Source organism: Pezoporus occidentalis, unplaced genomic scaffold (genome assembly GCF_034315485.1).
Source record: "Pezoporus occidentalis ecotype Australia unplaced genomic scaffold, CSIRO_AGI_Poc_V1 ctg77, whole genome shotgun sequence".
NCBI classification, from domain to species: Eukaryota; Metazoa; Chordata; class Aves; order Psittaciformes; family Psittacidae; genus Pezoporus; species Pezoporus occidentalis.
In genome coordinates, this window is record NW_026916126.1 from 3,248,814 (window position 1) to 3,265,325 (window position 16,512).

The following is a 16,512-nucleotide window of genomic DNA, read 5'->3' on the forward strand; positions in this document are numbered from 1 at the left end:
TCCCTTCCAGAATTCTTCTAGGGAGAAGCATGTTGCTTCCTGCTCCCTTCGCTAGAGATCTGGAGTTCTCTATCACGGGCAAAATGGGGATGTTCCCAGTCCTGGGTGCAGGAGTGGGCAAGCATGTTTTCATGGCAATGTTTGTTTTTTTTTTTTCTCCAGGCACCTGTGAGACAAGGAGGCACAAAAGCCAAAATGTAATCGGGTCTAAGCAATGTTAAGTGTGATGGCTTTGTAATGGAAAATAACTGTGGTGCTTGAAGGTAGTTGACATAGTTTCAGGTCCTTAGACCTTAGTACAAAAGGTGTAAGAAAAGCAGAATAAAAAACCAGGACCTGGGGATGGGGAGTATCTGGGACTAGCAGGTGTCCAGGGTGGGCACAGTTAAACTAACTGATAAGTAGAAGGACAGGATGATTGCTATGTCTGCAATGTTAATTAAGCTGGTTATGAAAATTGTTGGGAAAAATAAATGACCCTTAAAGACCACCACATTTTTGTATGCATGGCGGAAACTTTATGGAAAATTATATAATATGCCCAGTAACCGTATAAGGGTGACCTGCATGGCAATACGGTGACACACGTTGGGAGGAGCTATCCCCCGTGTTTCCTGGCGCGGCAATAAAGAATACCTGCTTGTCAACTTGAAACTCTGTTGGCGAGTTTGTTCTGGAGTTTTCTCCGAATCACCTGCTGCTGCATAGTGGAGAAGTATTTTGTATCTTTTTCTTTCTGTGATAGAGGGAGGTCTCTCAGCAAGCTCTTCCTGAGGCTTAAGGAAGAGATGGGAGATATTGGAGCAGATCTGTGTGGACGCTTGCAGGCTGTTGCCCCACTGTCCTTTCCCCAGCTTTGACCAGCTGAGACCCAAAAACCTTAAAGCCACATCATTGTGGTGCTACACACAAACTGGTAATTCATGGCTTAGCAGCAGAGAGTACGCGCAACACAAGTGAGTGGGCAATCGACAGGTGCCTGTGGGGACGTATGCACTTTACATCTGCAGTATCCTAAAGCTGTGTGTTGTCATTAAAGAAGAGATCTCCCATGCCTGCAGTGCAACTTTGGGAGTAAGAAGTATGCAGATGCTGTGGTTATTAGAGGTTTTTTGGCTTATTTTTCATGATAAGCATTCAAAACTGTTTAAAAGTCTTGTGGTGCTGGTGGCGATTTCATTCATTACAAGTGCAATGGTTAAATGATGTGTGAGCTGCTGCTGGGCTATGCAGTAAGCTCCATCAAGTTGTTGGCTCACACATGTGTCCATTCCCTTGTGTAGAAAAAGATGCGCAATGTTTACAGAAGGCTAACCTGGCTGGGAGAAAACAAAAGGGAGTATTTAGCACTAAGAGCATCCCAGTACTGCTTGGCAGATATGGCATCCAGTATTGTCCATCATCTGCCACACTTGAAATTTCAAAGGGCACCCTGCTGTTGCACTTAGGGTGAAATTGCAGAGCAGTGAGTAGGACAGAAAACATTGGCTCTTCTTCAGAGGCCTGGAGTGGACCTGTTAGATATGTTGGAGTGTGTAGAGTTCTCCAAGAGCTTCTCCCAGTCTGCTTTGCTCTCAAAGCCTGTGCAAGCCAGAAGCTTCTTTTCAGAGCTTGGGGTTGATGTGCAAACTGAATACCAGATGGGTAGGCAATGCCTGTAATGCTGTGTGCAATGACAGAGTGGCATAAACCTGATGTGGCAGGCAGCAGGCTTCTTGCAGCAGCCTGTGAGAAGAAGGGGAGAGTATAACATGAGGAAAGGAATAGGGAGCTGGGGAGCTAGTAAAGATTAGGATCCTGTTTCTCCCTTGAAGGAGTTCTATTTAAAGGGGTAGAGGAGGAGAATAGCTGCCCCCAAACAAACAAAAAGGGCCAGAGGGGGGTTTAAAAGCTCCCAAGAGAAGGAGCAGGACATGCAGAAGGTGTGTGGCAGCCATTTCTGAGTGGGGCACACTTAATTGTCTGTCTGGACCTGTAAGGAATTTGCAAAACTGGGTAATTGTTCCTATTTATTTCTTAAAATATACAGAACATGACAGTGTTCTAGCTCATGCGTTTCAGCGTGGGCTGTGGGTTGGTATTTTCCCCTGGGCTTATCCCCTTTTTCTTCTAAATTGCAGCCTCTCTGTCTTCACCCCTCTGTGTAGGAGCCAGATCTGTTCCTGCTGTGTCTTGCTATTCCAAGAGGCTGTTGGGAACAAGGCGAGAATCCCCTCACCCTAGATCAATGGCTTATGTCCCTGTGTGTTGCTGTTACAGGGAAGCTGGCTTCTGTAGTGCTGCAGAGAAAGGCAAACGCACAGTCCTATGCAGCCCCCAGAAGAGCAGTCAGCTCTGGGGAGTGTCTGGGACCCTTACTGTGCTCTTGGATGGCTTGTATCCTTTTACTGGGGAAGCTGGTGCATTACAACATGCATGTTAGCTTACAGTTTAGCTTAGCCCTGCTGCAGTAAGGCTTCCCTCAAGTACAATTTCTTTTAGGTTCAGGAGACGGGAATTGAAAAGCTCTTATTTATTTGCTGCAACTGTTGAATTTTCCATTAAAGATGAAACCAGGAGTAAAGCGTGTCTACCAGCCATTGGGTTTAAAAATGAGGCTAATTCTGTAAATATGCAAATATACAAAAACCCTATCCATATCTTATGAGATGAGGCAAACTTGTGAAATTATTATCTAATCTAAATTTAATATGCAATTAAGGTTTTGTAATTATAACTTTAGGAAGAATTAACTTTGTAGTGTTTATACTGAAGCAAAAGTGCCAGACTGGAGACTGAACCATGACAAATGGGGGGAAAAACAGCATGCAAACACCTGCAAGCAGTTGCAAATGGCATACTATGATAGAAACTATCCTCAGATTACTAAACCAGAAGGCAGTGTTTGTCTTCCTGAAATAAAATCAAGTTACATGCGTGTACAACCAGGTTTTGAAGTAGTGGGACACCTTCACTGGAAAACTCAATGAAGAATCCTGCGGTGTCTTACAAGTACAGTGAGACTGTTCTATGGAAAACATGGTATCAGCCCAGTTCAGTGATACTCAGCCGTGACACTGAAGTTGTCTGGGCTGGTTTTACTCAGAAAACTCATGACAGAATCTCTCTGGTTTCCGTCTTGTAAACAGAAAATCCATTGTTTTCTTCAGCAATAGAGATGCTTCCAATGAGAGAAGTTTCTTAAGCAGTTCTCCTACTTCCTTTTGTTGGTTGTCTTGCATCCAGAAGATTTCTAAGCAAGTCAGGATTCATGTCAGTTATTTGATCCACTTGTTTAAATAGGGGCTGAGTTAACTGAATTTATATGCTGAGGAGAAATTGATATTGTGCACACTTGCTCTGGAGTTATTTTGTATGTTCTGAGTATGCCAACAAGAAATAGTTGAAATTAAATTTAGAAAATAGCTATTTAAATATTGCTTTTGTTTTTATCTGTAATATTGTAGCAACGAGTCAGAAAAACACAATTTCATCTCTAGCAGAGGCATAAGCACAATGCTCTCCACAGCTGGTGAGGAGTCTTAATCATGTCAGTAACACTTTCTGTAGGGTGGGGAAGTGGGAAAACTGCCTCTCAAGTGCAGTGATGTGTGGTATCCAGAGCTGATTTATCCCCTTCTGGTTCCATTGAGTTGTTTGAATGTTTTTCTTTGCTTTGTTTACACATTCTGTGGTCTTTATCTACAAAATGTAAGTTAAACAACTCGTTATCTTGACCTTTTTTTTTATATATATATCTATTATTATTATTTTAGAGCAACCCATACCTTGTTAAGAAGCTGCCCCTCATTTTAGAAGCAGGAATGAGTGCTGGGGCTAAAGTCCCAGTAGGGTGTGGACCTCTTCAGGATGTTCTCTGTGGGGTGGGCAGCTGTTCCGTGGGAGGAGGTTCTCCAAGCACATAAAGGCCTTCCCACAGGGGGGCCATGCGCCAACGTGGCATTTGTGGAGTGATGGGGTTGCTCGTTGTGGTCACTCCCCAATGTAGTTCTCTGGTACGCAGAAACTATTCACGTATGCATTGCATTTTAATGTTCCATTTTATTTAATTGCTCCTAAAGTTTAATTGGTAAACTTATAGTCTTTTAATGGTAAAATTAAAGGTTTAGGGTGAAGGAATCATGAAGAGGGACTAATGTTTCTGTTGAGGGTGTGTGCTCCTCACGTGGTTGGCACTGTTCTAAGTGACCATCACATAATGCCTCCTGGAGTTAATGCCTACGCTTTACCTACAGCAGAATTCCTTATGCCTATTACATGATGGTGAATGTCAGCAATGTGCACAGCTTTTTTTTAACCTTAAAGTGTTAGCATCTCACTAAGAGAACAAGTCAAGCAAGCCATGTAGTGACAGGACGAGGGGGAATGGTTTTAAGTTGAAAGAGTATAGATTTAGATTAGATACAAGGAAGAAATTCTTTACTGTGAGGATACTGAGGCACTGGAACAGGCTGTCCAGGCAAGTCATGGCTGCCCCATCCCTGGCAGTGTTCAAGGCCAAGTTGCACAGGGCTTTGAACAACCTGGTCTAATGGAAGATGTTCCTGCCCATGACAGGGGGGTTGGAACTAAATGATCTTTAAGGTCCCTTCCAGCCCAAACCATTCCATGATTCTAAAAAACTATTTGATGAAAATAGACTAACCTCATCAAAAATCTCTACAGATATGGAGCCAAATCTATTGACACTAGTGGACGTTTCTTTGATCTGGTGGACTTCAAAGTAAGACCGAAGTAATGAATATATTTTGGGCAGATGATGGGGAGAATCTTTTACTTTTGACCTTTCCTAGAAACCGGCTGTGGTGCTGTGTCAAAGACAAGTTTAACAACATTTTAGGTGTAAATTCTCATCCAATTTCATGACAGTAACTCAGTAACATTTTTTTCCTTTTGAGATCTTATTCCTTGTTCTCACTACTCGAAAGCAAAGTTGCATTGTTGTGACCTGAGTTTGGCTTAAGGCCCTCTTCCATACACTTTAACTAAATTCATGAGAAGCAGGATTTTTTATGAACCCTGAATCAGCCTTGCTTTTCACTGAGGGATGTGCAGGGTAATTAGACCAATATATTATGCGAGAAACTAAGATAATCTTCCTGTCATGCTTAGGCTTAAAAGGCTAGATCTGTAGTAGACAGTTTGTAACACTGCGTAGGATGTGATCAAATAGTTGTCTATTTTTACAGCATATCTGGAGAATCCCTACCACAGGCTGTTCAAATGTATACCAAAACTGTTGTTACACCTTATTTCCTTTAATTTGCTTTACTGACTCACTGCTGTTGATCTAAGCCATGTTTTCTATACCACTTAGCTGTGGTTGACGGTGTTTCTTCTAAAACTGTGCTTCTAAAATAAATCAGGCCTGACCAGAGACTGCTTTTATTTGTGGAGTGACAGAGTGGAAAGGAGCCTTGGGTTGCTTTTTTGAAGTCTGGGGCAAAACCCTGGGTAAATAATCCATCTGTTGGTTTTGTATGGCTTCTGCATCTCGTGGGTCAGGTTCCCAAATTCCTCATCTCAGAAAGAGATGTGACACAGTGAAGGAAGTGGAAGACTATCAGATACCTGCTTTCTTCCTGAATATTTTCCTATATCGGGGTATTTGCTATGAATAAATATATCATTATGTTTTCAAAAGCTGGTAGCCACTGCTCTTTTGTATTTTATCTAGAAAAGTATTGCATATTCTGCAAGAAAAAAAAAGGTATTTTAGAGATAACTGAGGTAATCACTTCTAAGCATTGAATGCATCTCATAAGATGATCAACACATTTTTGTGTGATATGTTTCAGAAATGTCCAGGAAAATAATCTGTTGCCCCTGTGACAATGTAATACTTCTGAGGGATGCTAGAATAACCAAACTGGGACCGGTACTTTTATTTATCAACCAAACAGGTATAAGCAGTGGCATTGAAAGCTCTCCTTTACATCTCTGCCTCAACTGTTGGGTAGCTGGTTAGTATTTTGGAGTTTTCTGATCTTGTAAGGAGAGGTGAGGGGAAAGATGCTGATGCCAGTGATTTTCATAGCTGGTTTTAAAAGAGGAGTAGGCTGAGACAGGTCATGAGAGAAATCTGGAGGGTAGAAAGTATACTGAGAGGAGTTTTCATCAGCTCCTAGCTACTGCTGTTAGTGCCTGTCCTCCTTATACACATGAAGCAGCTCGTAGAACAAATGGTTCTCATTTTGAATAAAAAATAGGTTTTAATTTTCCATGTGTGTTTTCAGTGAGCAGAGTTTGTAGAATTCTAAAAAATGGTGAGGAAATTCTTGATGAGGACACGGCCAACTAAATGCCTTTGTGTACTGCTTTTGACTTCCAACATTATTAGCCTTTCTTCATAGGCAGGGCTTGACAAGTTTATACAGACTTCAAGGAGACTTACAAAGCTCAGTCTGAAAAATACAGTATTTTAAAATATGATGGTAAAAGGTAGAATTCAGTATTGTAAGGGTTTCACTCGATTCCTCAACTAGCAAAAACGAGGTAAGTAAAATACCAGAATTCAGGGTGAGAGCAACACATTCAGAATAAAAGATGTCTGTAATTAGTTTCATAAATGGAGATGAATATGGCATGGTAGGGTGGAAACAGGTAGAAAATGGCAGCAGCATGCTCAGAACAACTGAAGGCAAAAGGCTAGAGATGTAAGTATTGGCTACCACAGTTTTTGTCAGACACATTAGTTCTCACTGAGTTGGAATGTGAGGATCAGTGGACAAATTTCTAATTTCATGCTCAGATTCCTGCAAACCTCATGAACTTCAGAGGAACTGTACACCCGTGGCAGCAATAAATTAATTAAAACCTGGAGTTCAAGCTGTAAATACCGTATTATAGAATGATTAATGGCTTAATTTTTAATTTTGAGTTCATAAACACCTATGTGTTTCATGCGGTGGATGATGTTTCATCAGTGCTTCGTGCACATTGTGCATCTGAGTTTTTTTAACCTGTTTTTTTTTAATGAAATGTGACTGATGCAGTCATGCTGTCTGTATCATTCTCACTTATAGCGGCTTTTGAACTTGGTGACACATTTTAGCAACGTTTAACAGAGAGATAGAAATCTCAAAGCAGCTTAATCATTAGAACTTTCATGCATGTAGAAAGCTGGGTAAAGGAAAAAGATTGTATTCCTCCTTCTACTGAGAGGCACATAGTGTCTTTTGCACACCAAAGAATCCATATGAACAAGGAGCCTTAAGACACAAGTCTGTACCTGACTGTGTTGGGTTTGCATGGTAAGGTTTTGGTAGTGGGTGATGCTACAGGGGTGGCTTTTGTGAGAAGCTGCCCGAAGCTTCCCCCATGTCCAATAAAGCCAATGCCAGCCGTCTCCAAGAGGGGCCTGCTGCTGGCCAAGGCCAAGTAAGGCACTAAAAGGCAATGGAAGTGTGCTGTTCGGTTTGAGCTGGGGTTTACACTAGTGCTGTTCTACAGCATGGCTGTGAAATGCAAGCATTGGGCAAGGATGTGAAAGCAGGGAAGAGTACTAAAATTGCCTGCAGTTCTCAGTGTGGCTGCACAAGAGGATTTGGAGGTTTTGTGGTGAAAGTTCAGTGCTGTGAAGTTACAATGCCTTTCAGGAAAAGAAGGGAGAAACAACAGATTTTATCACCAGGTCCTTGAATATGCACAAGATATGGGTATACTGTAAAAAAAGGAAAAAAGAATAATGTTGAGACTTGCTGTCTTCAGCTAAGGCAGATGTTTACTTCCTAGACACTTCCCTTAACTGATCTTAATATATGTGTTAGATGCAGAAAAGTTGCTTCTCCTCTTTCCAGCAAATATGGATTTCCCCATCCTGTCTCCAGCCTGACCATGGGATTCAACAAAACAGCTGCTGACTACCCTTTGCCTGTTGGCCTGCCCCTGAATTGCCTGGCTGCCCTACATGGGCAGGAACGCAGAAAAGTAAAGAATTCCTGGTTTAAGGTTAACTTCTAATTATCTTAAAAGTCAAATACAATTAAGTGAGGGATTGGCAAAAGGGAGACTGTCAGGTTCTGTATCCAGCATTGAAGCTGGAGGGGTCAGACAGCAAGACTAACCCATTTTTCAGTTGATCCCTGTCCGTTTTAAGAGGAAGTACAAGTAAAGCAGCTGTGCTTTAGGAAGCAATTGGGCAAATGCTGTCCTTGGAAGGTTCTGGAGAGGAGCCAGCTATGCTTTAGCTGCTGTTTCCTTTACCCTGTAGCAGTACTGGTAAGACCTGCAGTGCCTGGATGCAGAGGGGTGCAGTGAGCCCAGGTGCAGGCGTATGAGGCGACTGAATCACAGCTCTGGGGTCCCATCAGGGTGAGGTGGTGCCCAGCCTGTGGGGCAGGACACGGGCACGAGAGTGAGAAGTCCTGGTTTTCCACATGTAATGAAGCTGGAGAAGCACCATGCTGCAGTGTCTCCAGCTTTCTGTCTGGTAAAAAGGTATGTATCCTTTTGTATCTGTAATACAGCAATGTCCTGAATGAAAGGGACAAATACTAGAGTGCTCCAGACTTCACTTAAAGCAAATAGGCTATGGAAGTGGAGCCATTTTGTCTGAGGATAATACGTGACATTTCTCTTTTTCCTCATGGCATTTGCGTGTGCTCTGGGCCCTTGTCTGGGAGGGGCTAAACTGCGCCTTAAAAGGCAGTAAGTACTGGTCTAACAACCCAGATAGAGGCAAGTAATTAAAAAAAAGGAAGGGGGGAATTTGTTCTTTTCTGGTTTGTTTGAAAACAAACTTTGAGAGAGACCAGATGAAGAGAATAACTGATCTTGGAAGAAGAACATGTTGTTGAATGTTTGGCAATACTTAATAGAATGTGCCAGTGGAACAGATAAATGAGCCCGTTGCTGTGTTAGGGACTCAAGCACCAAATACCATGGCTGCCTCCCCATACGGTACATGTGAATGATGGCACAGTGTTTTGGCTGTATGACACAGCTATAACCTCCAAGCTTTTGGGAGGGGAGAGGAAGGAGGGCTCCACTTGTTTATTTTTAAACACAAGTCTCTGCTTCCCAACAGTTGTTCTTAAAATAGTTTATTAGTGGAAGAAATGTTTCTTCCATTATTAGTTATAGAATCATAGAATAGTTACAGTTGGAAAGGACCTTAAGATCATTTAGTTCCAACCCCTCTCCCATGGGCAGGGACACGTCACACTAAACCATGTCGCCCAAGGCTTTGTCCAGCCTGGCCTTGAACACTGCCAGGGATGGAGCATTCACAACTTCCTTGGGCAACCCATTCCAGTGCCTCACCACCCTCACAGTAAAGAACTTCCTCCTTATATCCAATCTCAACTTCTCCTGTTTGAGTTTTAACCACTACAGTCCCTAATGAAGTCCCTCCACGGCATCCCTATAGGCTCCCTTCAGATACTGGAAGGCTGCTATGAGGTCTCCACGCAGCTTTCTCTTCTCCAGGCTTTTTCAGCCTGTCTTCATACGGGAGGTGCTCCAGTCCCCTGATCATCCTCGTGGCCCTCCTCTGGACTTGTTCCAACAGTTCCATGTCCTTCATATATTGAGGTACACCAGAACTGTACACAGTACTCCAGGTGAGGTCTCATGAGAGCAGAGAGGCAGGATCACCTCTTACAGGAAAACATTTGCAGAATTCAGACTATTAATCACAAACTCCAGTATTGGCTTATTCAACTTGCTTTGCTTTCTGTGGTAGGCATAGTACTGGCTATACTGAAACAGACCTTTTTTTTCCCCTCCATAATGTGCTTCTGAAGAGGTTAGATTACTAATGATACAGATAGATTTTAATTGTGCAAAAGTGAGACACTCTGTGCCTTGAAAGGCAATATCTGATTTGTAGACAAGACAGTAGAAAATAAGCTTTCACAAGTAAAATTGTTGTTGAGTTTTATAAATAATACCATACTGCAAGCAGGTGGCAAATGGAAATGGTTCGGTTCCTCACTTCTGGCAGGTGCTTTATTTTCGGGCATTGGGAACTTCTGTATCACCTTCAAATGCCTGGCTTGTCAAAAGTATTTGTTACTACCATCTACTGGTTGGTCTGGTCTTTTGCAACGCTTGTAAAAGCTGAGCCTAAACACTTGTTAGCAAACTTTTGCTGTGGCAGAAAATCAGGGTCATGCTTTTATTTTTGGGATGAGGCATTGGGTCTATGGTTTGGGTGAGACATTGAGGTTGTGGTTTGACAGCCTGGTTGGCCTAGTTGCAGGGATTCTTGTACCCAGAAGGTCAAAATGACCAATGCCAGATAACATGAGGTTTGTAATGAACTCAGTCTGGTGGTTTGGTAAATAGGCTTTATTGGGCTGACTTTGTACTGGCAGGATTTATATTGGATGTGGCTTGTCTGTCTAAACTACTGTCACTTTCTGCTGGTTCAGACATTGCCTGTCTTTCTGCACCTGGTATAAATATGACACATGCTCAGAGCTGATATGGGGGAATCAAGTTTCTGCACATAAGCCCTTTACAGATCAAATTTGTACTGCTACATAGCCTAAGGTTTTTCTATTACTTTACTTTTTCCCCCCATGCTATCTGGTATATTTGATCATGGAACTGTGGCTTGACAAAATGAGAAGTTATTAAACTTGCTTCATCATGGTTTTGGATGTAGGAATACCGGATTTCCATTTCCATGCCTCAGTGTTTGCCAGTGACACTCTTTGTGAGCAGCCGTGTTCTTTTCATCCCCAAATTCACTTTAGGATGAAAAGCCTGCTCCCCAGATGGACTGTTGTACTCTTCTAGTCAAAGCAAAGTCTCTGTAGCCCTCAGCAGCAGTCTCTCGGTGCTTATTTGAGAGAAGTATTTACAAAGTGGCTGCTTTGAAGGCAGGTCAGGAAAGCTTTTGTCAGTTTATGCTGCTCCAGAGGCTCAGCATGCCATTTACTGGGAAAGGGGGACTAAGGCTCCTGGTGCAGTTCAGGGACAGCAACCTCAGAAAGCACAGCAATCGCTGTGTGTAGCTTGTTCACCCATCGCAGCTCAACTCCTTCACTGCAAGTGCAGGGCTCTGTGTTCCTCCCAGCATTAAGTCCAATTATACGACCTTTGTTTGAAGAGTGGTGTGAGATTCATCTTCAGCAAAAAATAATCTTCTTAGTGGGCTGTAAATTGAAAATAATGATTCCTTCCTATTTTTGGAAGTGACTTGCACAATCAACAGTTTGTGTGAAGACCTGAATGAGGCAGGCTTGGAGAGCAGAGTGCTTATTGGGTTGGGTTCCTGTTGTTGAAGTTGCACAGACTGTTTCAGGGCTCTCTCTTTGCCCTTCCTCAGGGTTTGTAAATCCAGTCTCCATTTGATTCTTCTCTTTCTCTTTTAGGACAATTATTCTGAGTGACGGCCCTTGCAAACGCTTCTGAGTGGTTATCATGGGCTTCATTGCCTTTCTGAAGACCCAGTTCATAGTTCACCTCCTCATTGGGTTCGTCTTTGTTGTGAGTGGACTGATCATTAACTTCATTCAACTATGCACACTAGTCCTCTGGCCCATAAACAAGCAGTTTTATCGACGAGTAAACTGTCGCCTTGCTTATTCACTTTGGAGCCGTGAGTATGCTTGAAAGGGATGTGAACACTGGGGGTGGAGAGGGGAGTGGGTTTTGTTTCTGTTTTTGTAAAGAAAAATATATGTATACATATGTATATGTATATACACAATGACACAGGGGAGAAAGAAGTGGTAAGTAGACTCTTTCAGAGCAGTTCAAAGCAGCCACCTTTTCTGAAATACTGGGAAAACCTACAGAAGTCAAGGGACTGGTGCATATTGTCACTCTTATTAAAAAAGTGGGAGATAAAACTCTTCCCCTACCCTGTCTTGACTGATAGGAATTGCCGTCTCAATATCATCTTCATCCAGCATCAGACCCTTTGCTAAGTGATGGGGAAGGGGTAATTCACAGAGACTGCTTCAGGAATTAAGCATACGTGCCATATTGACCACTTACTTATGAGCCCAAATCAGCTGTATGGTCTGCAGATTGAGATGTCTGTCTTAAAGTATCTAGTGAGTCGCCTCTATAGCTGAACTGTGTGACAACTTCAGAGTCCTCTTATACCCTACAGTGTCCTCCTCTGATGCCAGTATCTCCTCTTGTGAGCAATTTGTCACTCTTTTCCCCATTTGCCTGTGGGATGGCTCTACAGTGAGTGCAGCTGCTTTGCTCTGTTTTTTTCAGGCCTTTGCAAAACTTCCCTGTGGATGCCCTTTTTTCTTATACAACTTAACAGGGGATTGGTTTTCTGAAATGGATGTTTAGAAGGCTCCGTAGTCCAAATGTCACCTCCTGTTTCAGCAGTGAATCATCTAATCCATTTCCGTTCTCCATCTCCTCCCAGTATGCATAGCTACTTAGTGGTCAGCATCCAACTCCCACTTTGGGTAAATGAGTCACATAAACGAATATTTAAATTACAGTTGAGCAGTCCACTGACAGGCACCCACATTTCTTAAATCATGGATGTGAAGCACTATCAATGCAAACTCTCCAAATACCTAGTTCAGTTTATTTTTAAGCTTGTTCTCCTTGTCCTTTCTGTTCTTTTTGTCTTACCTATTGAGAATGTTGTGAGAAGCACAGGAGAAAGGAAATTAAATAGAGAGTGACAGGCAAACAGTCAGGAGAAGGAAGTATTGTGATGGAAGAACTTATAGGTATGGGATTTATTTTTTATTTGCTTGTAAAAATTTCTTAATGTGATTTTAAATAACCTAGAATCTGATCTCATTTTGAAAACTATTGTTGCATTGATAGTTCTGCTTTTCTGAGAAACTGAGCTGCTTGTGCCTGTAAGGTTTATAGGTTCATACACTTGATTTCTACAAGTTAGAATTGTGCATGGAAAAAAAACATGTTTTAAATGCTGTTGTATCTTCTACACACAGGAAATAACTTATACCACTGTTCAAAAAGGTTTGGAGAAGCTGAGTAGATTACTGGGTTGTACCTAGGGTAACCCCTCGTGTATAGCCTATTATAAATGAAATTATTGAGAAATTAAACTGTGAAAATTGCTGTAATAAATGTAATAGGGGATTGTAGAGTGCTGATGCTCTGTAATGGAAGAACTGACAGAATATGTGCTTCAATTGTGATTTATAATGAATTAAGCCATGTAAATGCAGCAGTTCAAATGTTGCCATTCATAATGAAATATATTTCACTATGTGGAAGCCTTTTGGCAATGAACCTGTAGATTGGTGTTCTGTTCTAGATGCTATGTTTTGCTCGTTTACCCCAAGCTGTCTAGTTTTCAGCTGAAGGTGTTCACGTCAGAGCTGTCTGTAATGGAAGCTGCTCTGCCTGTCCACCATGGGATTGATGTGCAGGCGTAGATAGGCAGGTAATCGTCTATGTGGCTGTGTACTATAGCCAGCTGAAAACCAGGTTTTATTCTTACTGTATCTCTTCTCAAATACATGAAGCACATCTTCAGAAGGAGGAGGAGATACTCTAGCCAGTGTTAGTGGCAGATGTTTGTGGAGAAAAGTGTCAGGCTCTGGCCTCAGTGTAAATAAACCCTTTGCAGCACATGTAGTTCGTAATGGGTAGTCTGTACTTCAAGCTCCCCTAGATCAGCTCTTTTCAGGTGACTCATACCTTTGGAGAGTGCGATGCATTGGGTTTAGTCTGATTGCAAAAATAATCTCGCAAATGTTAGTTAGTACTTTAAACCGCGAGGTGCACTGTGCCTCTTTGCTTTATTTCTGGGTGGCATGTGGGATCCCTGGATGAAGGACAAGGTTAGCTGTAGCAAGGTGTTGTTTGTCTCCTACAGGAGGTATCCCAAGCAATGCAAGTGTTCCCTTTGTTCAGAAGGATGGGCTTGCTGTAGCAAGGATTGCTGCCACACAAAATAGCTGTAACTCACACACTAAAAAAAAAAAGGAAATAAGCCTGCTCCAGGTTATAATTACATCATTTATCAGTACACTTGTAAAGGACAATCTGTTTCCTCTTATTAATTCTCTGGCTTATCAAGTCTCCTCTCTCAGTATGGACTCTGGCAAATCTCTCAGCAAAGCTTCCTCTGTTATTTTAAAGTGAATGGTACTAGAAATGCTCTGCAGAAAATCATCCACACCTGCAGTTTTTTTTTTCTGATTTTGAAGAAACACACCCATTTTATTTTATTTAATATAAGAAAATGCAGCAACTGTAGTAGGTACTGGAGATGTTTCTCCTTAGTACATGGACAGCAATGGAAAGGGAGAATTGCTGAGTACGACACCGTGTTTGGTACCACTATTCCATTCTCCTGGCCACCAACTTGGTGGAAGAGCATACCTTTCAACTGAGGACATTCTTACTGTCCTGTTTCCCTTTTTATTGAGCCAGGATAACCAGAGCAAGGAAAGGTAAGTGATGACGTCATTTGCAAAGGAGTCAAAGCTGGAAAGCAATGATAGAAACCTCTAGTTTGGTATAAACCCTGATACTGTCTTTCCTCAGCTGTATTTCCAGTTGACTGGAGTTACACTCTTGATCATCAAGTTGCATAACTTTGTCATGCCCCCAAAAGAGTGAGTTGTGAAAATGATACAGGGGCTAACCTGGTAAATAAGTGGCCACACAGGGAATACAAGTGAAAAAAAGTAATGCTAGAGAAGCTATGTATCTTTGTCAGACCAGGATTTGTTTTCCCTATCATTCACCTAAATATTGCGTTTGCCTTCTCCCTGATGTGGTGCAAAATTGGACCTGCTCTTGTTTAGTAGTATGGCTAGATTACCCTGCTGTGATCCTGCTCATCAGAAGCTCAGAAGCTGTTGTGTAGGGAGGCAGTTCCTTATTTTGCAAAACCAGGGCCTCCCAACACGAAGTTGATATACCACATGGCAGAACCTGACATAGAAAACGGAGCAGCGTTTTCCCTGCAAGTTTGTCGTAGTAATGAGACAAGATTTGGAACTTTTTAGCTGCCATAATTGTGCAACCAAATCTTGATTGCATCCATATCTCACTGTAATGAGAAAATACCAATGACTACAGTTTGCATGGAAGCAAATCTTCCTACTGGAAGAATGAACTATTCTCATACTTTTTATAGTTGTCCCATGATAAAAGCAATGCCTTCCATCTGCCTCGTTGTGCTGAAATGAGAGAAATAGGCTAACCATAGGAACTACATTCAGTAGTGCTTGCTGAATTTAAGTGAAGGAGTTTTTAAGATGAAAAAGGGGAGATGGAAAATTAGAAGAGTGGGTAACAAGGGAAATATTCAGGGTAAAGTAAGAGAGATGCTGGAGTATTGAAAAGCTGGAGAAGACAGAGATGAAAGGGCTAATTCTTTCTTTGCAGTAAAAGAAAGACACAATTTACCATTCCTGTCTTTGCCCAGGTATTTTGATAAATTAGCTCAATTCTCTGGTGCTTCTGACTCTGTGTTGATGACCATAATACAGAATGATTAGAATCCTCTGTTCTAATGTTAAAATCTGTTGCAGAAGATCTGTGGCACTATATCCCTTTAAAAGGCCTTTATTAGTCTGTTTACCTCCATAAAACTTGTTTCATGTTGAGTAAAAGCATTAGGCTGCATCTATGCATAGTTTATATTCCACCTGGGAGAAACTGTACTCATTTAGTGGAGCAATCGACAGCTCAGCTGTCAGTTTTCAGGCACAAAGTTCAGGGTTTTTTTCCAATGATGATGAAATTTCACATTCATAATGCCCAAACTTGTCCCTGTTAAAAACTTGCTAAATTATCCATAATGTATATATCTAGTGCCCTAAATACTGCTTAAGGATGGTGATGTGATTTGGTCTATACCTATCCAAGCTTTCACTTTGTGTCTGCTGGGTTGGACTGAAAAGGTGATAGTGTTGTTGGGAATTAGAGACTAGGCACTGAATGGGGCTGGAAAGGAAACACTAAATAGCTTTTTGTAAGCAGCACCCCTAACTCCTCTCTCCATCTTTGTCATGTTTGTTAGAGTTGGTAATGCTGCTAGAATGGTGGTCGGGCACAGAGTGCACCCTGTTCTCAGACGAGGCCACGGTGAACACCTTTGGGAAGGAACATGTCATCATTATCTTGAATCACAACTTTGAAATTGACTTCTTGTGCGGCTGGACTATGACAGAGCGCTTTGGAGTGCTAGGGGTATGTTGGGCCCTGAGCTTTCTCTTCATCTGGAATCAATTTAAAACTCCTCTCTATACAGTTTCTTTGCATTTGAATTTCCAGATATAATTCCATCAACTCTTTATCATCTTAACTTTAATGTCCTTGATCTCATTGTGCAAATCAGCAAATGACATTTTTGGATTGTTGTTTTGTTTCTTTCCAAGAGTTCTAAAGTCCTTGCTAAGAGAGAGCTACTATATGTGCCCCTAATTGGCTGGACATGGTACTTCCTTGAGATTGTTTTCTGCAAAAGGAAATGGGAAGAAGACAGAGATACAGTTATTGAAGGATTAAAACGCTTGGCTGATTATCCTGAATATATGTGGGTAAGTGATGATTTCCTCCTCTAGTATCAATTGCTAGAAGTGAAATGGT

General features: G+C 41.8%; 2 protein-coding genes across 7 annotated transcripts in view; one reads left to right on the plus strand and one right to left on the minus strand.

Annotated features, from left to right (window-relative positions):
- LOC134155374 (uncharacterized) overlaps positions 1–16,512 on the minus strand; it is a 422,006-nt gene that overhangs the window by 142,659 nt on the left and 262,835 nt on the right. The gene's annotated exons all lie outside the window — the stretch shown is intronic.
- Positions 1–16,512, plus strand: part of AGPAT3 (1-acylglycerol-3-phosphate O-acyltransferase 3) — a 94,052-nt gene that overhangs the window by 66,268 nt on the left and 11,272 nt on the right. For 3 of the 6 annotated variants that reach the window (XM_062602560.1, XM_062602557.1, XM_062602555.1), the window contains 3 exons: positions 11,325–11,551; positions 15,944–16,113; positions 16,302–16,463. In XM_062602560.1, the coding sequence (XP_062458544.1) occupies positions 11,374–11,551; positions 15,944–16,113; positions 16,302–16,463 (510 nt within the window). In that variant the 5' untranslated portion in view covers positions 11,325–11,373. Of the gene's footprint in view, positions 1–8,005; positions 8,440–11,323; positions 11,552–15,943; positions 16,114–16,301; positions 16,464–16,512 lie in introns of those variants that run through there. The other 3 variants (XM_062602559.1, XM_062602558.1, XM_062602556.1) reach the window with 2 other exon arrangements.